Source organism: Boleophthalmus pectinirostris, unplaced genomic scaffold (genome assembly GCF_026225935.1).
Source record: "Boleophthalmus pectinirostris isolate CB_2022bp ecotype Guang Dong unplaced genomic scaffold, ASM2622593v1 HiC_scaffold_5, whole genome shotgun sequence".
NCBI classification, from domain to species: Eukaryota; Metazoa; Chordata; class Actinopteri; order Gobiiformes; family Gobiidae; genus Boleophthalmus; species Boleophthalmus pectinirostris.
The window spans coordinates 35,587,534-35,610,964 of record NW_026571404.1 but is presented as its reverse complement, the minus strand read 5'-3'; the positions used below and the strand labels follow the sequence as shown (position 1 = coordinate 35,610,964).

The following is a 23,431-nucleotide window of genomic DNA, read 5'->3' as shown; positions in this document are numbered from 1 at the left end:
GTTCCTGTCTGTGCTGCTCTTGAAGTAAACTGACACTGTGACACTGTGTTGTATTTTTCAACTGTTAAAAACGACTTTTATGGAAGCTGTGACAGAGTCTTATGTTCATACTTGAATGTACATCTTCTTTTTGTTGTTAGAAACCTGTTAAAATACCTTAAATCAGCAAAGTTTATACATGTTTAGCTCCTTTCCATATCTGTGCCATAGTTACTATAGTAACCACTCTAAATATCCAGGATACTCTGATTCCTCATGTACACAGGTATGAGTATCCTGGTTTCTTTCAGTGCATGTAAACACAGTATCCAGAATACTGTCAAAACACGGATAAGGCTCAAAATCGGGATTCTGATGCACATGTAAACACACTGAGGGAGGGAATTCTAGAGGTTGTGAGCTTTCACATGACGCCTGGTCTGTCCATAAACTGAGACTGGGAAAAACCTTGCATGTGTGTTCTATCTGCAGGTTAAAGGTGTGTGTTGTGCGGACCCCTTTCCAGACTGGTGTGTCCTGGGTGTCTAACACAGGGGGGCACTGCAGCTCTCATAAACCTGTAGTGAAGGTTCAATTCCTCTCCTCTGAGCCCAAATAAGTACCAGGGTTTAGCTTTGATTTAACAGAAACTGATCAGAAAAATCCTCAATCCTCTTCTCTCTTCTCTCCCTTCCTTATTAATCCCCTCTCTCCTCTCCTCTCCTCTCTCTCTTCCTCTCCCTTTCTTGTTGCCTCTCTCCTCTCTTACTCTCCTCTTCTCTTTTCTTCCCTTTCTCCTGAGGAAAGAAAGAAAAAATTTGATTTATTGTGTAATTTTTCGTTTTGGAGGTTCCATCAAATGCTTTTCTGGAGATGTTATTGCTTTGGAATGATTCACAGTATGGCATTAAACCTTTCTATCTCCATGGAGACCAAACCAGACCAAGTTACAGGTCAGATCTGTGGAAAGTTGACCCCACTCACAGTCAGAATGCCTGTTTTTTGAGGTATTTTTGAGTTTTAAACGCACCTGTAATTGAATAAATGTAAGACAGATCTGTTTAAAGTCATACTGTGGAACATTCCAGGCAGAGCAATGACATATTCATAGAAACAAGCAGGTGACGGGCCCTTTAAAGTACTCAGTTTGATTATAGTTCTTTTTTTCAAACTGAGTACAGGCTATACCTTTTTTAAGCTGCAGCACTCGCTTATTTTTACGTCTTGAAGCGGTTGCACTTTTTTCCCGTTTACCCTGACATGCCTTTTATCTTTCGTCGCGAGCTCCATGTGACTGTGGCGTTCGCGTTAGTGCTGTGTCATGGTGCAGTGTCCTGAATAGAAATCAGCTCCTCTTTGTGCTGAGTGGAGCTGCTGACGGCTGCTCTCAACCTGCTACATTTACAATTATCCGTGTGACCCCTAAACGCATCACTTTACCTCGATACACTCTCCCGTACTCTCACTTTTGAACTGCAGGTCGTTTAAATGTAATATTCTGGCTTTTATTTGTTTTCTTTCGTTATCATTGGTGTCAGAAATGCTAATATTCAATGTGGGATGTGTTACATAACTTGAGTTTGGATGGAAAAGCTGTGGAGCATGTGTAGTGACATGATGTGAACAGAAGAGGGCAGGCTGCTATCAGGTTTGGACTGTGCAGCGGCTCACAGCAGACTGCACTCATAAGGAGCACATCAGCTTTAGTATTATTTTGTGTTTCCTATTACAGAACATAAAAAAGCTACTGTTTATGTCTTACAACAATGAAATAACCAACATTCAGTGGAAGAAATACTCAATTTTGTTAAGTAAACGTACAGATACATGAAAGTATTGAAGTACCAGTTTAAAAAAATGTACTTAAAGTGTAAAAAGTAAAAGTATTTTGCACATATTTTGAGGTCTTATAAGGCTCCAAATGTTGTGTTTTTGAGACAGATTTGTGCTGAATTTTGATCACTAAAAACAACTGAAGCTTTTTTTTTTCATTGCTTTTTTAATTTGTGGATTTTTGTTTGCTCAAATGATGAACTTGATAAAAAATAAACCCCTCAAATGAGTAATGAATGAATAAATACTGTGATCCTAGAACATATGACACAAACTATTAGCCTGATTCACCAGCCGGTTTCACTTCATGGAAACCGTCTGACCTCGCAGCATTAGAATTTGTTCACTCGACAGTAGATTTAATCAATCGCTTCTATTTGGTCATGACGTATGTAATGCTCTGCTAATGGGGCTTAACTGATATATTAAGCTTTTCCCAAATCCCGTAGGAAGAAGGGCAATAACGTCTTGATAAAATTCCCCTTGATAAAATTCACCAAACATTCTCTTTGTTCCGGCTTTAAATCCTCGATCTTGGGAATCGTCGCCAACACTGAATGTTTGTTTTCGTCTACATCCATCTCGACCGCTTTGTTTACTGTTTACAGATAGGCACTTGAGTTTGACGTCATGGCTTCACAGCTCACAGCTAACTGGCTGGTGTGTGGTCTACAACTTCTGGGGTTCTTGCAAACCGTCCAGTGTATTCTGATTCCTGACCTAGTGTAGTCGCTGGAGAGAAATGAAATTGAGCGGAGGCACTAGGTGGTGACAGACTGGACTAGCAGTATTTACATTTTTTTTTCAATATTGCTGGAAATCCTTTATTCCCAATGATCACTCTACTACATAACAATATATTGCTTGTGATAATATTATAGCAGTTAATATCTGTTTTGAATATTGGAGCAGTATTGACCTTATCTCTCTCTTCTGTCTTACAGGATTGTACTGCCTGTGGGCTTAGCGTGCGCTACACTGTCTGAGGGTCCTGTCCTGGGGCGGCGGCAGGTGGGCGGAGTCGTAGACAGCGGCGGCGGAGGGGCCGGAGTCACAACGCGGTCACCATGACGACGGTGGCGGCAGAATACGAACACATGGAGATCCAGCAGCAGTACAACGACGGAGTCAACAACCGCTGGGACGATGACTGGGACAACGAGAACAGCTCCGCCAGGCTGTTTGAGCGCTCACGCATCAAGGCCCTGGCAGGTAAGAGTCGGCTGTGTTACCATGGCGATCAGTGTGAGCCTGCAGTGTTATTGTGGCTATCAGTATGAGTCTGTGGTGTTACCGTGGCGATTAGTACGAGTCTGCAGTGTTACCGTAGTGATCAGTACGAGTCTGCAGTGTTACCGTAGTGATCAGTACGAGTCTGCAGTGTTACCGTAGTGATCAGTACGAGTCTGCAGTGTTACCGTGGCAATCAGTAGGAGTCTGCAGTGTTACCGTGGCGATTAGTAAGAGTCTGCAGTGTTACCGTGGCGATCAGTGTGAGTCTGCAGTGTTACCGTGGCGATCAGTGTGAGTCTGCAGTGTTACCGTGGCGATCAGTAAGAGTCTGCAGTGTTACCGTGGCGATCAGTAAGAGTCTGCAGTGTTACCGTGGAGATCAGTGTGAGTCTGCAGAGTTACCGTGGCGATCAGTGTGAGTCTGCAGTGTTACCGTGGCGATCAGTGTGAGTCTGCAGTGTTACCGTGGCGATCAGTGTGAGTCTGCAGTGTTACCGTGGCGATCAGTGTGAGTCTGCAGTGTTACTGTAGCGATCAGTAGGAGTCTGCAGTGTTACCGCGGCGATCGGTACGAGGCTGTCGTGTTACCGTGGCGATCACTGTGAGTCCACAGTGTTACCGTTTTGATCAGTACGAGTCTGCAGTAGGAATGCACCGATCCTGCTTTTTCAGTTCCGATACTATATCTTTAAGTATCTGCTGATACACGATATCAACCAATACCAGTGCAGAGACTAAAAACAACATTTTATTTCCTTTTAAATGATGATAAAATAAGAAAAAACTGATTCAAAGAGCTGTTATTTATTTGTACGGTAAACATGAACAGCTTTACACGTTCAAACATTATGCGACTGTATTCGTGTTGATATCTGATGGTAGTATTGGTGCATCTCTAGTCTGCAGTGTTACCGTGGCGATCAGTATGAGCCTGCAGTGTTACCGTGGTTACCATATGAGCGCCTGCTATTTTACTGACTCAGCACAAATACTGTATTATCACTGCCCCTATGTTGCATTAGAAGAAATGAGTCAGTGTAATGCTGAGTGGTCCAAGTCCAAAAGTGTACGAAAACTATAATCGAAACTTGATACTTATTTAAGCAGGAATCGATACTAAAAAAGTCCCATTGACAGGACATATATGAACCTTTCCTGAATCGCTTTAGAATGATCTTGAGTGTAAGAGCACAGAGACTAGTATACACCCATGGACCACTATGGAAATGACCTCCACTATTAGCTTTAGTATCTGATTTTCTCTACCTTTTTTCCAGCCCTCGTCTTAATGCATGTACAGTAAGAGTCTCTGAGGTCATTTATGGACAATGCACAATGGACAAGGTCACACTAAATGTAAACAGGTTTCGCTCCAGTGCAAGTGAGCCTTTACTGTAACTGTAGCCCCCGGCCTCTCCCTCTCTTTCTCCCTCCCTCCCTCTCTTCTTCTCCTTCGCTAAATAATTCATGACGCTGTTAAAAATGCAAAGAGGTGCGCGCTCCTCAGACCTCATGAACGCTCGCTGCTAGACTCATGTTCTGTTAGTATGTTCGCGTTTTTGTCCGTCTGTAAGTTATCTCATGATTAGGCCGGTCATGATGAATACTATATCGACTTAACTTTTCGGTTGGGGGTCTGTCACCTGCTTGTTTCTATGGATACGTCATTGCTCTGCCTGGAATGTTCCACAGTATGACATTAAACCGCTCTACTTTACCTGTATTCAATTACAGGTGGTTTTAGAGCTCAAAAATATCTCGAAAAACAGCCATTCTGACTGTGAGCGGGGTCGCCTCTCCACAGATCTGACTTGTAACTTGGTCTGGCTTGGTCTTCATGAAGATAGAAGCAAAATATTCCAGACAAAGCATTAACAATCTCCATGGAGAAAAGCTTTTAATGGACCCTCCACCAGAAAAGTTACACAATGCACCTTATTAAACTACTACTACTTAAGTTTATATGAAATACAAGTTTTTTTCCACTAAATAAGGAAAAAAATAGTACTATGGCCACAAAATAATTGCTAAAAGATACAGAAGATACTTTTGGTGATGAGACTGTGTAATTAATTGAATTTTGATCGTGATTTTAGATTTTGTGTGTCTCCAAACTCATATAATCAAGTTGAAACGATTTAAGTTTATTTTGGGATATTTTGTTAGAACAGCTGGATATATAGTTTATTTTAGATACATTTATGTCTTTCTATGCCTTATTTCATGTTCACAGTATATTTTATTCATTTTATGTTTAATACGTCGCAAAAATACTCTTAGGTATAGATTGTAGCCTATATTTATTTTCAGTTTGTAACTTTTGCCCTAAATGATCAATAATAGTTAATTATAGTTAATAATGTTTTGTTTATTTTGAGAGAGAGAAATGCTGAATAAATGCATTGTGTAACTAAAAAAATAATCGTTTGAATAATCGTGATTTCAATATTGACCAAAATAATCGTGATAATGATTTTTTTTTCCCGTAATCGAGCAGCTCTACTTGATGATGTATTGATACAGAAGCCGACAATACTGCGTCATCAAATTTACTATCGTGATATTTCAGTATCAGTAGTTTGAGTGGAGCTGTACGTGACGTGTGTATGTGTGTATATATGTGTGTGTGTTCATGTGATATCCCGGAGAACACTAAACCGGCCGTGTCCATGGTTACGAAGGCCGATCTGCTCACAGCGAGGAGTCTGTGTGTGTGTGTGTGTGTGTGTGTGTGTGTGTGGGAGGCTGACGTACTCGCTCTCAGTGGAAGTCTGCGGGAATCAGATATTATACAAACAGACAGGATGTGCTGTAGTCGTTTACTGTACATTTGTAATACAGTAGAGTGTGTGGAGGGCTGCAAACACTGGAGACATAAGAGAAATATTAAAATGAAAATGTGAAATGCTGATACCTTAAAGAGCTCATATCACACTGTTTTTTGATCTGTGTTCTAATGTTGTTTCCTCGCCACAAACAGACCTGGAGTTGTGTTTTGTTTCATTCACACATGTTTAACACACAAACCCTGCAGATTTGGGCTGAGTTCTTCTCTCAAACAGAAAACACTCTGTTCCACCTTGTGATGTCATATGGTAATACAGGAAGTGCTCCACTGTGTTTTTAAACTCCACACACCATCACTAGAAACATTTGGATCATTTTAACCCTGGAATTCACAATCTCTACTTATGGGCCAGTGACTCGAGACTCGACTTGGACTTGCCTGTTTGACTTGGGACTTGACTTGGACATTAGGTCAAAGATTTGAGACCTGAGACTTTGAAATCTAAGACTTGGTCGCACCTGTGTTGGTTAGTCTCCACTAAATATTGCAATAAATATCGTATCGTGAGATTTGAATATTCTTGCCATATTTTCCGGGCTATTAGACTCGCTCTTAAACCCCATCAAAAAACGACTGCGCTCCCCACAATCCAGAGCGCCCCATACATGAATCCACTCAGGTGTCCCAACACGACTTCAGTAAACTACAAAGCCGCACCACCCGCAGCGCATCCAAACACACACGGAGCAGACAGCGACCGCACAACGAAACACACCCACAGCCACACTCATCACTCCACGTTGACGAGGAACGGAACGGAGGAACGAACCGAAAAAGCGAAAGCAATGTGACACTTCTAGACACAAGTGAACAACTGAGTCACTGCGAAGGCGCCGACAATCCAGCGGTCCCAGACAGCACCCTCCCTACACGCCACAACTGAACAAAGCCAGAGTCACCGTGAACGCACCAAACAAAGTCCCACTGACCCATCACACTGCTGTGTTTCGTTTAAAGTCTGGTGCGGTTTATTTGTGAAAAAAGTTCGAAAATAGACCGTTTAATGACGTCTTATAATCCAGAGCGCCATAATAGCCCGGAAAATATGGTACATCCCCAGTTACCACATGACATCACAAAGTGGGGCAGAGTGTTTGAGTCTGTTTGAGAAAAGTTGTTTTTAAACTCCACACACCTTCACTAGAAACATTTGGATCCATTCAGCCCTGGAATTCACAATCTCTACTGAACTAAAGGTAAAAAGTAGCCAACTTGTAAAGTAATGTCCTATATTACATACAATTAACTCTTGTTATAATGAGGTTTCCTTCTCAAAAACATACCTGGAGTTGTGTTGTGTTGGATTCACACCGTATGATGTGAAGTAGCAGTAGTTTTCAAGTTTGATATTTGTACTGATTTATTAAAGAGACAGTGCATATTAAAAGACAAGATAATGAAGAGACAAACATGGACTTGTAAATATGCAGGATTATAGCCAAAGCTCATTTCCATCCTTTGCATCCCCTGCTGGACCAAGACCAACTGCATGACCCACACAATTCATAAAACATGACAAAAGCTACAACACCCACTCCCACATGCATCTCTCACTCATACACTTTGAAACACACTCGTACGATGTGAGTATTAAAATATACAGCTCAGACTTAGACTCTTATATGATCACAATCTCCGGCTCGTGTGCAATAGGTGTTGTTTAGGTTCAGTTGTGTGGACAGATCAGATTGTCCAATAGCCATGATTTAAGTTGATCAGAGAAGGAGCTGAGTGTAGCAGCTCACGTACAGTTACTGGGCTGATGTTCCAGGTTTGAGAGGTGTAGAAAGAGAATACAGCCTGTCCAAAAACACTTTTCCTTGATGCTTTTATACAATCACCTCTGGAGCTGCTTTTGTTGATCTGATCAGATTTTTAAAAACACATTCTTGTAGTTGAACAGGGGCCAGACCATGTGAAATTTCTGTCTGCAAGTTTAGTCATGTTTTCCTAGCCTAAAACCTTGTGATGGTGGGTCTTAGTTTTTTGTTTTTGTTTAAGAGCTTGATTATATACTATTTCAGTTGATTTCAGAGTGGTCTTGCTGCTGAGGCCCGGCCTGTCATGCAGTATGTCATATGAGAAGTTAACAGCTCCTTTTACCTTTTGTTCAGTAGAGATTGTCAATTCCAGGGCTGAAATCGTCCAAATGATTGTGGTGAATGTGTATGGAGTATTACCACATGACATCACAGGGTGGAACAGAATGTTTCCCTTTTGAGGGGAGAACTCAGCCAAAATATGCAGAGGTTGTGTGTTAAACATGTGCGAATGAAACAAAACACAACTCCAGGTCTGTTTAAGTTTTACTATTAGTTCCCGTCTCAAATCACACAAAAAGACAAACCTTGGACACACCCGAGGCACATTTGACAATAGGACATATAGTATTTTGGACATTTGAATAGTTAGATGTGTATTCTAGGTAAAAGTACTTTGGAGTAGGCCTTATACTGCGTTCCAATTCTCCTCAGAGGTTGTATTTTCCAAGTTCTGATTCGTAAATTCAACCTGGATCTCACTTCTATCTCGGAATTCTTGGAAACTTAGGCAATATTTAAGAAGCCAAGCTGGATCAGAGTTAGAAAACCCACCATGACTCTCCCTACGTTTGGAGAAACTTTATCAGACAGTTAGTTCCTCTTAGGCTACGTTCAGACTGCAGGGCTTAATGCTCAGTTCCGATTTTTTTGTGAAATCTGATGTTTTTGCGAGGTCGTTCACATTTTCAATTAAATGTGACTTGTATGTGATCTCCTGTGTGAACATTAAACAGCCCGAAAGTGTCTCGCATGTGCACTGGAGACACGACGTCAACCGCAGCGAGCGTCTCTGTGTTTACGGAAGTTGTCCAAACGTGGAGGCGAGCACTGAGCACCTGGAGATTTTAAAGTTCCTCTTGTATCGGAGCCAGAACATGAACAACTTACTAGTTTTAAGGAGGAGATTGAGAAGGACAAAGTTTTTGGCCGTGGCGTTTTGTGGGGCAGTGGCAGCGACATCCGTAGAAAGAAACGTGTGGATGTGGAGACGTAGCAAAGAGTGGTGAGTGGTGATGTGCTTCGCTTCAGTGACACGGAGTTCATTAACAGTTTCACCTACTTCAGCGCAGAATAGTGACGTTTGTGTCTTGTTGATAACGTGTAGGTCGGATGAATGCGCCTTGGCCGTTCAGACTGAAGTCGCATGTCAAAAGATCAGATATGTATCAGTTTTCAGGAGCACATATCCAAGTGGCCTGGGTCGCATTTGAAAAAATCGGATCTGTGTCGTTCAGACTGTCATTAAAAGATCAGATACAGGTCACATAGGGGCCAAAAAATCGGATTTGGGTCACTTCAGGCTGCAGTCTGAACGTAGCCTTAGTTCTTTTTAGTTCCTCTCTGGTGTCCATTCACTTCTGAACCACAGCTGCTCAACCTCTGCAGTTATAAATGTGATGTTATGATAATAGTCACCCGGAGATCATGTCAACAATAACAAAAAAAAACACTCTCAAACATTGATTAACGACTCACATTTGTAATAATATTGTCCGGGTTAACTATTTTTGAGATAACAGTCCCGTTCTCCAACTATTGAAATGCTACTGAACTGGAATATTTGACTGGAAAACGTAACAAAGCGCCAACAAAAGCTTTCTGAAAAAAAAACAAAAAAAAACTACAGCCAATGTTAACAGTGTTCGCTAACCACGCTAACAGGAGCTAATTAATGTAGCGTGTCTCCATTTCTTATTATAGTTTTTATAATATTTTTATTTGAGTTCATGTCACAAGATGATTGATAATGCTGGCAAAAGGTCCTAAGTTACACAAAATGGATTCTTGTGAGCTTTAAGCCATGTTAGAATGTTGTTACCTCCTCAAAAACATACGTGGAGTTGTTTTTTTCACTCACACATGTTTGAGTAACACTTTATTATTGTGACGCATTCTATTGACAGTTGCTAGTCGATAAATCAGTCAGTTCTCCCGACATCTGTTCAAAATGTGTTCTGTTGCAACAGTTGGGAAAATATGGATGCCCAAGAATTTTTTAATTTTTTTTTGTAATTCTTTATTTTTCTTTTTTAAAGTGGTTTGAAAAAGACAAACACAGTATAATATGTGGGGTGTGCCTTTGATGCTTTCACATGAATAATTGTTACAACCAATTACAAGAAAAAAACAAACAAAGTAAAGGGTCAAACAAAGTCTGGTCTTGGAGTATTTATTAGAGCCCGGCCGATATGGATTTTGTTGTGGCCCATGTGATATCGATAAAATGGAAGTTAGAGCTGCCGATATATTTTGTGATGTAAAAATTCACTGTAAATCTTGAATTGTTTAAAAAAACTCAGGTTTGGCTCTAGTGGATTTTAAATTGGGTTTATTTAGGCAACATTTATTGTTATTCTGCCTCTTTGCGTCATATTTACAGACAGTAGGTCGGCCTAATGGTATTTTTGCATCACATTCTAGCTAGTAAACAAGGTAAACTGCCGCTATCAGCCTTTAGCTGTAAATGCTGCGCACCGCCATAATTAATTGTATGCGTAAATGTCAATCATTCACACCTCTATTCACAGCTCATTTAAATATCAATGCAGGTCCAGTAACAAATATACGGCCAATATAGTCACTTTAAAATAGGCCAATAGAAAACAGCCTGTTTATGTGCGGGAGCTACAGCAGCTAACAAATAACAAATTACCAAAACTAGCTTCAGAGTCGACATATTTCCAACACTCACCGCTCACACAGGCTCCTCCTCACATCACAAATCTGCACTAATAAATGTCCTTTTAATCCAGACTCAAACCGATTGTCCGTAAAAAGAATATAATCTCAATGTTTGGATCTGTGTCTAAAGGTGTAAACAAACACACGTGAGTGACGTGACTCTGTGGTGTGTTCAGGGACAGTACGGACACACACAGACAAATGACTCCGCAGATAAATACTGATGTGGAGCCACATATTTGGACATTTATCTGTCTGTAAATTGGATTAAATGAACATAATGCAGAGAGTCTAAGCTTTATAACGACGTATCACATGCCCACGTGAAATATCGGCCCATATCAGCAAACATATCGGCCGATAGCCGATATGTCTCCAGGTGCCCATATCGGCCAATAATATCAGCCAACCAATATATCGGTCAGATCCTGGTATTTATAAATTCAGTCCACTATTTCCATTTGCTCTTAAATTTGTCTTGTTGCAGTCTTATGCTAAAAATAACTAAAATAAAAATAACATTTTAAAAAATAATCAACAATCTCAAACCATTCATCCAATATTGGTATTTGTGAATTAAGCCGTTTTCTGTTTATAGCTTTCCTAGCAGCTGCACTCAAAATCTGGAACAGGTGTTTAACTTTATACGTCACATTTTCGCCCATCAGGAAATCCAGGTACATTGTTTTAAGTCGAAATGTTTTGCCAATACAGAACAGTTTCTAATGATTTATGCATTTATCTCCAAAATGGAACAATATGAGGCATGTCCAAAATATCTGGCAGTGATTTGCTTTCAGTCCACCACTTTGCCAGCTTTGCAACAGCTTGATGATTTGATGTATTGTCTTTCCTGGACCGGTGTTTTGAAAAACTTAACCAAATTCTTCCAACAAAACTCTCTTCTGAGCCCGAGAAAGTTGAATGTTTAATCTGTTCGCTTATGAATATCAAAAGCAAGCCATATCAGCATACATGAACTACTCCAGGACTATGACTGAACAGAGATGGAGCATGATCTAAGTTTAATTTTGTTCCTTCAAGTATCACGTAACCTAAGCCACCGTTTACTATGTGAGATGCCATTTTTGCTGTGATGTAAATCCAACCAATTCTGTCTGCACCAAACTATCCCGAGTTTGTGTTTCAGAACCTCCATTTGATTTCCTTTGCACTTTCTTGAGGTGGAGGTACCTTTTGTCCAGTAGAGATCAGCAATTCCAGGGCTGAAATGACCCAAATGTTTCTAGTGAAGTGTATGGAGTTTTAAAACCCAGTGTCGCACTTCCTGTATTACCATATGACATCACAAAGTGGGGGGAGTGTTTTCTGTTTGAGAAGAACTCAGTCTAAGGCTACTGACAGTCTGAACAGAAGACGCAAAAGTGGCTTTGCGTCTTCACTTTATATTCCGTGTTTAGATGAGCATTTTCAGAAGTAAATCGGCATGCATTCAGTGACGTAGAAGTGTGTGGAATTGGATTGGGTATGCATGCCTGGAGACTAGGTGGTGACGCTAGGTAACGTAAACACGTAGGAGACGTGAGCGGATCTGACCAGAGTTTTGCGTCTTGGGCAGTGTAGACGGAAATGCTATGGCAGAGTATTCAACTTTTCCACTCTGGAGGTCGGTTTCAGATTTTTGCGTTTTTAAGCCCCAAAAATGCCGTCACCGTCTAAACAAAAGACACTTCCCATAAAATATTTTGACGTTTTTACCTGCAAGTGTTCTTGTGTAAACAGGCCCTAAATCTGCAGGGTTTGAGAGTTGAAAATGTGTGAATGAAACAAAACACAACTCCAGGTCTGTTTACGTTTACGTTATAACCTAAATCAGAAAATGATGTAATACGATGGAGGGTCCGTCAAATGCTTTTCTTAAAGGAGATGTTATTGCTTTGTCTGAAATGTTTCGCAATATGGCATTACATTTTTCTACCTTTATGGAGACCAAACCAAACCAAGTCACAGATCACATCAGAATCTGTGTTTTGCATGGTATTTTAAAGCTATACAACCAATTGTAATTGAATAAACGCAAAATAATCCGTTTAATGTCATACTGTGGAACATCTGAAGCAGAGCAATGACGGCTCCATAGAAACATCTCTGATCCTGCTGACTTTATGGACTTATTTGTGGGTGTTTAAAAGCTTCAGATTGATGGTAAGAACATGGTCGGCTCTGCTGTGGCTCTGGGCTGTTTGGGTTTTCCCTTCATCCTTCCAATAACATGGAGAGTCAAAGCCACATGTCGTCCTGTAGTCCAGCTAATTACTCTTTAATACAACACATATGTGACGAGAAGGATGGTACGATGACCGCGTCTCATTTCTGTTTCCTCGCTTCCTTCTCCTCGGTTCCTCTCCTTAGATCAAACCTGATTTCTACTTCAGTTAACACCTTTTAATTGAAATTGTGAAGCCAAAGGTGAAAACTGAATAGAAATAGAATCCGTGTATCATTCGTTGATTCCTTCTTTAGTGTAAAACCAAAAACAAGAAAAGGAAAAAACAACTGTTTTCTTCATTATCTCCAAAACCAAAATGAAAAAACAGAACATTATTATTATTATTATTTTTATTTTTTTCAGTTTTCGATTTTGTGTTTAAATGAATAATGGAAAAAAACGGATAACGTACGTTTCCCATTTCCGTGACTTGATCTGCGATGCCGGACTTTTGCTGAGACCGGGACTTAGAACGGGACCCGGACCAGGACTGAGACCTTGACTGAGACCGGGAAGAGGACCAGGAATGAGACTGTGACCAGACCAGAACTGAGACCAGGACTAAGACCGGGAACAGGACCAGGACTGAGACTGGAAACAGGACCAGGACTGAGACCAGGACTGAGACCGGGAAGAGGACCAGGACTGAGACTGTAACCAGACCAGAACTGAGACCAGGACTGAGACCGGGACCAGACCAGACCAGGACTGAGACTGAGAACAGGACCAGGCCCAATCTCGCATCTCGCCTCGTCTTGTGGAAATTGTCTCGCCCCATTCCTTCTAAAATGTACAAATATCTCTAATTAATACATGTCCAGAGGAGTTTGTTGGCACCTTTACAAGACCTGATTTCTTCTTCATCTTCTGCTTAACTGAATGTGCGATTTCATTATTTTAGACACTTTCAACCACTTCCCAAAAGTATCCAAACTGAAACTCCAGTAGCTCCTGTTCTCGCATACTTCATCCTTCAGTCTGATGCTAATCCGTAGCATTGATGACTATCGGCGGCAGCAGAGGTCCGGACCCTCCGAGTGACGAGGACTTGTTCAGACGCTCAATAATTAGATCCAGAAGCGGCCGGTTCCCCACGGAGACGCTCACTTCCTGTTTCGGGGGCCAGATGGTGGAATGCGGGGAATGCTGTCTGTTTTACTAACGCGACCTAGACTTACTTTCTAGTACCTCTCCATTCCAACACTTCAGCATCTTTTAGCCTGTTTTACATAACACAGGAACAGCTTCACTGTGTTTTTAAAGGTGCACTGTGTAACTTTTCTGGTGGAGGGTCTGTCAGATGCTTTTCTTCCTGGAGATGTTGTTGCTTTGTCTTATGTTTCACAGTATGACATTAAATAGGGCTGGGCAATATGGAGCAAAAAATATATTTTGATATATTTTTCTATATTTCCATATACAATATATATCTCGATATCTGTACAAGAAATATAACCCCCCAAAAACTACTGCAAAAACAAATATGCCAAATTCCACAAGGTCTTTTTTATTGAAGTGCCGAGGCAGTTCATGTAGGAACAAAGTGCTTCTGCGAGAAAAAAAAAAAAATCCATACCAAAATAATTCTAAATAAAAGAAGAAATAATGCATATTTCCTACGTTTTTCATTCAAAAATAAAACAACTCAGCTCAAGCTCGTCTTTACCTCAACTCTGTTAACTGTATGATAACCAGAACCATGAGCTCCTTTAGCAGAGGAAGCTCGGGAGGTTCCTTATTTTAAGATCCATCTTCCTCACCAGCAGTAAGGAACTGTGAGGCATCCTACAATCCACTGTGCATCAAACCAGTTATTCATTAAAATCTTTACATTTGTTTATGTTTTACAGAAACACAACTTTAAACCACATGACTCATTTGCATAAACTATAAGCTGTGAAAAAACAGCTCTCTCCTTGTGCCCTGATGTGGTTCAGCTTCTGTCGAACTAAAGGACATGACTCAGTAGAATATGAGTGTTCTCTCTGTGACAGAGGATGTGCTGCTGATGGTCTTGTCTGTAAATGGTGGAAAAGGTTCATGGTGCTAGAAACTTCGGTTGGCACCAACTTCGTCTGACGCCTTAAAACCAAAGTATCTCCATATAATGGAGCCAGTTGTCCTTTTTTTGAGACGAGTCCTGTAGTCTCTGGGCTGGTTGTGGGTGCTGCTACGTTAAATGAAACGACACACGGGGAGGGTGAGCACAGCACAGAGAAGGCAAACAAGCAAAGCTGCAAAATCAGAATTAAATATAAGCATTATATCAATATATATGATATGGCAAAATCCATTTAGTGTTTAAAAAATATCTTCATGTATTTTAAATATCAAGATATAGCCCACCTAGCATCTTTCTATTTTTGTGGAGACCAACTTACAGGTCAAATCTGTGGAGAGGCGATGCTGCTCACAGTCAGAACATCTGTTTTTCGAGATATTTTTGAGCCATAAAACCACCTATAACTGAATATAACTGAATAAATGAAATGAGTTCGAGCTGTTTAATGTCACACTGTGGAACATTTCAAGCAGTGCAATGACATATCCATAGAAACAAGCAGGTGACAGACCCCCAACTAAAAATGAAAGCTCACAAGAGTCAAATGTACATAATGTAGAACCTTTTGGACTTTATAATGGTGGTCATTTCAACAGCAGAAGTGGACCACGCTTAACCAACTCCCAACAATGGACAATGGGAGGAAACATGTCCGCCCGCTAATGCCCCCGTACGTTTGGGGCATTAGCTCATAGAGGCTAACCAGAAACGCGGGCGTAAGCTAGCGTCCAGGCATTCCTCTAAGTGCCGGACACGGCGGTGCGTTCAGGGACCAAACTTGTGGCGATGGAGTGGAGAATTTCACAGAGCCGCGCTGCCTCACCCGCCCGACCACACTGGCATTCCACCCAGCTCAGAGTTGGTGTTTGCGATGGGGTGATGTTTGGAGATTTCGTAAGAGTAGTTGTAAAATAGTTTGGATAGAGCGTGTACTCTGAAATACAAGATGGAAAAATGTTTGAGTTGACTTAGTGTTTTGTCTTCTGTATTGTATTAGCCGAAGTTAAACAGGGGTAACTTGTAACTTTGTTTTTACAGATTTTTAGTAACCATTTTAAAACATATAAAAGCAATATAAATCAAATCAAAAGTCTGGAGTTATGTTATTTTACTGGTGTCATTTATGAACACATTCCACTTTTCCCGTTACTCATCAAATTTATATCCTTTTAATTTCAGATGATGTTATTCTTTCCATCACTGAAACACTCTCCATGATCCTGATCCAGTCTTGTTCTACGGGTGGATCTGGTTCCAACCAACTTTTTGTAACTCCCTTTTTAGACGCAGCGAGAACAATTTTTGTCAAATCCATGTCATCGTTCCTTATTACATCTGATATATTTCCCAGCTACACCGCCAGTCAAGTGTTTGGAATTCCATAACCCAGAATACTAGTTAAAGGGATAGTTCGGGATTTTTGACATAAATCTGTATGGCATCCCCATGAGCAGTGTCGTGTATCCACACTGACTTACCCCCGACAGCGTCCGGTGAACCCAGATACTGGCCGTTTTCGGTGCTGACGAAAGTAGTCTGGCAAGTTGGCTGGGGACTGTATAATAAAGCGTTTTTCTTCTCAAAACAATATTTGTTCAAAAGAGTGATAAATTTGCATCACAAAACCATCACCTAAAAAGTCAGAACGCATTATCGCTTGGCACTATTTTCTTTCCGTTCGTATCACTGCGCCAGGTGACAGCCGCGCCTGGTTCACTGTGTTTACTGCTCGGAATGTTAGCGACAACATGTCTGATTACAACACCGACAATAAAGACTTTGCCTTTACCACAAAGCCAAGGGGAGATCTTTGTGAACCCGATTATACTGATGCCGAATTTCGCCAGATGGAGTTAGAACGAGCAGAGAGAGAGAAGAGAGACAGAGAAGTGGTACAAGTTGAAGCTGGAGCCGTGAGAGACCGAGTGAGCGACAATCACCATCACGTCATTTATAAACTCGTATACAGCGAACATAGAGCCTCCACTGTGACTGAAGCATGGACGACTAATAGAAACATGGAATCATCCACACGTCCACGCAGGGGTGTGCAAAAATACTGAAATATTGATAGTTTAATGTGATGATACAGCAAATGGATTATGCAGTAATATATCGCAAAATTTGGAGTATCGAAAATGAAACTGAAACTAATTAGCAACAATTAATATCCCTTCTTTAACCATTTTGAGTTAGCCGTGTTAAGTTATTTGTGTTGTCAGTCCATTCAAGCACATACTGACATTGTTTTCTTGAGCAAGACATGTCATCAACATTGCTTTACTAATGCGATCACAAAATAAGCCTTTATAAGTTTTGTTTTTTTTTAACACCAGATGTCCATCGTGTCCAAGGATCAGACTTGTTTACCGTGGTAAAACTAATCATTCTTTTAGGTGTTCTATATGTTGTAAAGCAGGGCTGCCCAGTACGTCAATCGCCAAGGTAGTGTGGGTAGATTGCAGTGTCGTCGTACTCGTCTCAGACTCGATTGCGTTTGGACTGCATTTGCCAAATAAAACTGTGCAAATGCATCTGAGTTTGTCACTATGTGCATCTGGTTTGATAAATGTGCAGAGGCTGTGAATCCCACTGTAAAACCAGTGAGAGAATATAACTCAAGTTAGGCACTTGAATAAACAGGTTTAAAAATCATACCCATTTTATTCACGTTTTTCAGTTTTCTGTAAAGTGCCAGTGGACGTTCTCTTAAAGAAGGGTTTATCTCACTGTGGGTGAGGGTCCAAAACAGGGGCATAGAGTGTTTAAGTGCAGCACAGTTTGCTTGGCTTTGTAATAAGGTAGATCATTTTGACTTTATTTTTTAAGTAGCTTGCATGTTGAAAAAGTTGGGCACCCCTGTTGTAGAAGTTTTCTGCTTGTCCAAGAAAGAGTGGAAGTAAAAGGCTGGAGGCCAAGTGGATGTCTTAAGCAGGAGAAGTTTATTTACCATCAATGAGTGTGTATACATGCACGTCAGTATCCCGGTTATTAGCCATATCCCGGTTATGGTAGTATTCAGGATACTGCGTATACATGCACGCTGAGAAACCGGGATACTCATATTCACGTAGACATAATCAAATAGAGTATCCCGGTTTCTTGACATAATCTTACAAAAATTAACCTAATTCAAGTTAATAAACCAGGAAAAATACAAACAGGAAGCTCGGGAGGTTATTTTAATAGATCCATGGGTTCTAACCAGCGGTATGGAGCTATGAGGTATCCCACAATCCACTGCACTCATCAAACACAACGTGTAGATTTTTTATTAAAATATTCTGCATAAATAAACTCATCTGTATAACATATGAACCATAACCACATGAGCCCGTTTGATGATATAATTCAGCTTTGTCACCTTTGTTTACGTTTTACTGAAACTAAGACCGCACGGCTAATTAGCATAAACTGTTAGCGGCGATAAAAACAGCTCGCTCCTTGTGCCGCTGATGCAGTTCAGCTTCTGTCGGACTAAAGGACACAACTCAGTGGAATATGTGTGTTTTTTGTGACAGAAGAGTGGTTGATGATGGTAAGTGTGTTCTGTGTGTAGATCGTATAGGAGATGTTTCATGTTTAACGAGTGCAGATTGTACGTGTGCAGGTTTAGCGCAGTCATTTCACTCATGTGTGGTCACTTTATTTATGTCGCTGTTGTAGTGGTGAAAAGACTGAAAAGTACTGCGCATGCACACTCAAATTTATGTTGCACTAACATGCCACAGTATCCCGGTGACTATTGGAAAATACCAGCTACTGTAACCCGGTTTCTCATAACCGGGACACTGCCATAACCGGGATACTGAAACCGTATACATGCACTATGACGAAACCGGGATACTCAAAATACCTGATCATAACCGGGATACTCATGTGCATGTATACACACTCAATAATACGAGGGACTTGAAAAGTATGATTTCAAAAGTGACCAAACGAGGAGGTTTATAAAGCGAGTGTGGTGAGACTATAAAGGCCAGTAGGAACCGGTTAGACAGCATTTAGATAATGGGATGCCAATGGTGCCAAGAGAAAACGATCATGTTACTATAGCTCCTGTGAGTCAATGTTAAACTGAGACATGTACGTGGAGAATAAATTACTTAAATTCTCTTACAATTTGCCTCTTTTGAAACCCTTTCTGTTTCAACTAAGTGACCCACTGAAATGAATATCTTTCTTGGAAGCATACGCTGACTGAAACACTCAATCACTGACTCCCAGGGAGCCCAAAATATAAAAGACAATGAAATATAGATAATGCATGAACACAGGAAGGCTTGTGACAGATACATTCTACAATCCAAAAATAACCAATACAGTGATGAATCCAAAGTTTTGTAAGTTGATGCTATAAAAATCTGTTAACAATTAGTAAAAGGATCAAACGGCATGGATGGTGGCAAACAAAACACAATAGCCCTGCGGCGCATTATCACCATCATCTGCCAACATGTCTTTGTTTATAGAACGCTCAGCCTACCACTCAATAATAAAAGAAAGATTTATTACTGCTTTGTTTTTCTTGCAATTTGTCACTTAGAAAATATTCCAAAAGCAACAGGCTTCGAGAAGAGTGGCTCCCTGAACTTCATCAATCATACTAATCTGCTAGCCAAACATCGTGGCCCTCCCTGTGGCTTTAAGGAAGGACTTGATAAAGATCTCATATTGAATTGTTAACGTGTGGTCAAAGTAAGGAAATGACTCATTTCCCACTGAATATGGATATTACATTATGAAAAACATTACGCCAACCTGCTCCACAGCTCTGCCCATAATTAGCTCGACCAATAATCTTTTTATAATGACGAGGTTCATTTCTACCCATTCATTTTGCTTTCTTTCCTTCACTTAATGATTGTGTTTGGATTGAGTGAAATTTAAATGGTCACTACCTAAACCCCAGCACCTGCACACAGTCATGAGTCCGTGCTAGTGCAGCCTCTCCAGCTCAGGGAGGGAATTCTGGAGGTTCTGAGCTTTTACATGAGATCTGTCCATAAACTGAGAATGAGACAAACTCGGATGTGTCCCAAGTTAAGGCTCCAGCACCAGGTTCAGATGTGACTGTAAACTTGTGTGTGTCTTTTATCTGCAGGTGCACAACAAGGACCACGCCACAACAGGAATACGATAAAGATGTTTATTGAGAGGGGAAACTCAGGGTGGGGGGGGGTACAATTGCCAATCCAAAATGGTCACCCAGCCAAATCGGAACTCCCACACCTCCCTCCTCGAAGTGTTTGAACTGAAGAATGGGCGAAAGACATGGATGGGTGGGAATGGGTCAAGAGAGCTGACGCAGATGGTGTTGTCAGGATGGCTGTATAAATAGGGCTTCTGGGTAATTGAAGACACGGTATAAGGCATAAGATGTGGTTGGCTGGAGAGGAAGTTGACGTGTGGTCCAGTTCTTGAATCTCAGTTAATCTTATTGACTCCATTTAAGGCTCTGGCCAGGTTTTGTTGTGATTAGGGCTGGGTATCATTAAGAAGTTGCCGATACAACACATATCTTACTACATATGCCACAATACAAGTACATATCTTGATAGAGTGAGCTTGCGATTCGATATGAGATATTTCTAATTGATTCGATACGGTTCAATAAAAATAAAGTCTAAATCAGAGCTGTGATACTAGTCTTTGTTAAACCACTTCTTGTACAAAGTGAATATGAAACACAAACATTTTAATCATCAAAACAGTGAAAATGTCAAATGTGTCACATAAACAAGTTTCCTTCCACTAAACAAGCAACAAAACTGTAGCGATGTGACAAAATAATTTAGTAAAATATACCAAAAATTACTCACTCACTTGGCAATTAGGGGTATCCAAAAATATCGAAATATTGTATTGTTTAATGTAGTGATACGGTATCAGTATTGTGGGCTGTTGTATCGATATATCGCCAAGAGTATTTTTTGGCATATTTTACTACATTATTTTGTTACAGTGCTACAGTTTTGTTGCTTGCTCAGTGGAAGGAAACTCGTTTATGTGACACATTTAACATTTTCACTGTTTTGAGGATTAAAATGTTTGTGTTTCATGTTCACTTTGTACAAGACGTGTTTTAACAAAGACTTTGAGTATCACAGCCATGATTTAACCTTTATTTTTTATTGAACCTTATCATATTGAATGGATTTGAAACATATGAAAAACTCACTGTAGCGAGATATGCATCGTATCGCAGCCTATGTATCGAGGTTTGTATCGTACCGACCACTTCTTAATGATACCCAGCCCTATTGGTGATATATCGATACTGTATCATCACATTAAACAATACGATATATCGATATTTCAATATTTTTGCACACCCTAGTTGTGATTGTAGTACTTTTGTTAAAACTGTAAAAGCTCAGGCTGCATACTGTTTTACTTAAATATAGATACTTTAACTTTCATTGTGTAACTTTTCTGGTGGAGATGTTACTGCATGGAGATGTCACTCCTTTATCTGGAAAGTTTCACAGTGTGGCTTTAAATCTTTTTAACTTCATGAAGAACAAACCAGACCAAGTTACCGCTCAGATCTGTGGAGAGGCGACCCCGCTCACAATCAGAATGTTTGTTTTCTAGGTTTTTTTGAGCTATAAAATTGTAATGTAATTGAATAAATGTAAAGTAGAACTCTTTAATGTCATACTGTGGAACATTCCAGACAGAGGAATGACATCTCCATAGAAAAAAGCAGGTGACGGACCCCAACCAAAAAGTTACATAGGGCACTTTTAGGATCTATATTTGATTTGAACATGTTTGTTTACCTCACATCTGGGCACAAAGTCAGGTATGGAATTTAAACTTGACTCTACAAAATCTTAATTGCAATGACTTTACTACTAACCGTTTCTTGTTGTTTCTTTCTGTTAAAGGTTCAGTTTGTTTAAATCTTCAGTCATGCTTTTGAATGAATAGTGCTCTTGCTCTGGTCGTGGGGCAGCCCTGAGGAGTCAGTGCACGAGGGAGCCAGATGACAGGGACAGACGGGTGGGTGGGGTCTGACCAGTGGTGGATGAAATACTCAGTTTTGTTACTTAAATAAAAGCACAGACACCCGGGCGAAAGATTACTAAAGTAAAAGTATCACATGAAAAAATCTGCTTATGTAAAACTGTTGAAGTACCTTTTTAAAAATATACTTAGAGTAAAAATTAAAAGTATTCTGCAGAGATTTTTAGAACAATTGAAGTATGAAATGTAGTGATTTTGATAAAGAATTTAGCTGATTTTAAGTGATTCAACTGATTTGTAAATTTTTCTAGCCCCTTTTGTGTTTTTGTGTGTTTGGTTTGCTTGAAGTTCGGACCTTAACTCAAAATAAATGTGCTAAAATTAAGTGTCTCAAACCATAAAGAAAAGTACTTTTTACTTTTCAGTTCAGATCTAATATAGTGGAGTAGAAAGTACAGATACTTGCTCTCGAATGTAGTGAAATAAAAGTAAAAAGTATCCACTGTAAAATGTAACCAAGTAAAGTAAAGATACCTAAAAATGTAAATATTGTACTTTTACTTTTGTGCTTCATTAGCTTCCAGCACTGGGTGTGGCAGGGGCGGGCGGGTGGTGGGTGCGGTGTGACAGGGGTGGGTGTTTGGCAGATGTGTTGTGACAGGGGCGGGCGGGCGTGGTGTGACAGGGGCAGCAGACAGCGGACAGCACCAGGGTCAGAACATAATAAACATGTGCACACAGGAATGCCAATCTGGACTGTGTTTGTCAGACCTCTCCCCTCTGTGACCTGTGGGGGCGCTAACTCCCCCCACGGCCTGTTCCACGTTATGCACGGAAAATAAACAAACAAGAGGGGGTTTTCATCAGTGCTGGAGTCTTATTTATTTTTCAGTCTTCATCACTGAAAAAAGAGCATTTGGATCATAAATAAACTTAAAATAATAATGTTCTTAATCTTACTTAAATAATTAAAGCTATCCCTTGGTATCACAGAGACCGTCACCATGGAAACACAAAATTGAAAACTAAAGTAATTGTAGCTGTTGAACTGTCAAAAGTCCTCAAAATGGCACCTGTTTCTAGTGTAGTCACGATACTAAAATTTCAAACTAGATTTTGATACTAAGGAATAGACTTGATACTTAATACTGATTATCCCTTAATAATAATAATAAAAAATTATTTTGACAATAGATCGTGATTTTAAAAATCAACTTTATTTTTTATTCCCAGTGTAATCTGTGTAAATAGTGCTCCATGGGCGTATTGAAACCTGCTTTCAATATTAGTTTTTGTATCGATCAGTATGTAATTTTCGATCTTGAAGGCAGTATAAAGGTAGCCTGAGTCATCAGCCGGGTTCGCTTTGTGGAAACCATCTGACCTCGCAGCATTAAGATTCATTCACTCCACAGTAGACTGGTACTTTTTTTATTAACCAATCGCTACTCTTTGCTCGTGACGTATGTAATGCGCCACTAATGGGCCTCACCGTTATATTAAGCTTTTCTCAAATCCCGTAGAAATAAGGACAATAATGTCTTTCT

The 23,431-nt window shown here is 40.3% G+C and overlaps 1 protein-coding gene across 1 annotated transcript in view; it reads left to right on the top strand.

Annotated features, from left to right (window-relative positions):
• Positions 1 to 23,431, top strand: part of sptbn1 (spectrin, beta, non-erythrocytic 1) — a 251,358-nt gene that overhangs the window by 99,525 nt on the left and 128,402 nt on the right. The window contains exon 3 of the mRNA XM_055162977.1: positions 2,757 to 3,024. Within this exon, the coding sequence (XP_055018952.1) occupies positions 2,880 to 3,024 (145 nt within the window). The 5' untranslated portion in view covers positions 2,757 to 2,879. The remainder of the gene's footprint in view (positions 1 to 2,756; positions 3,025 to 23,431) is intronic.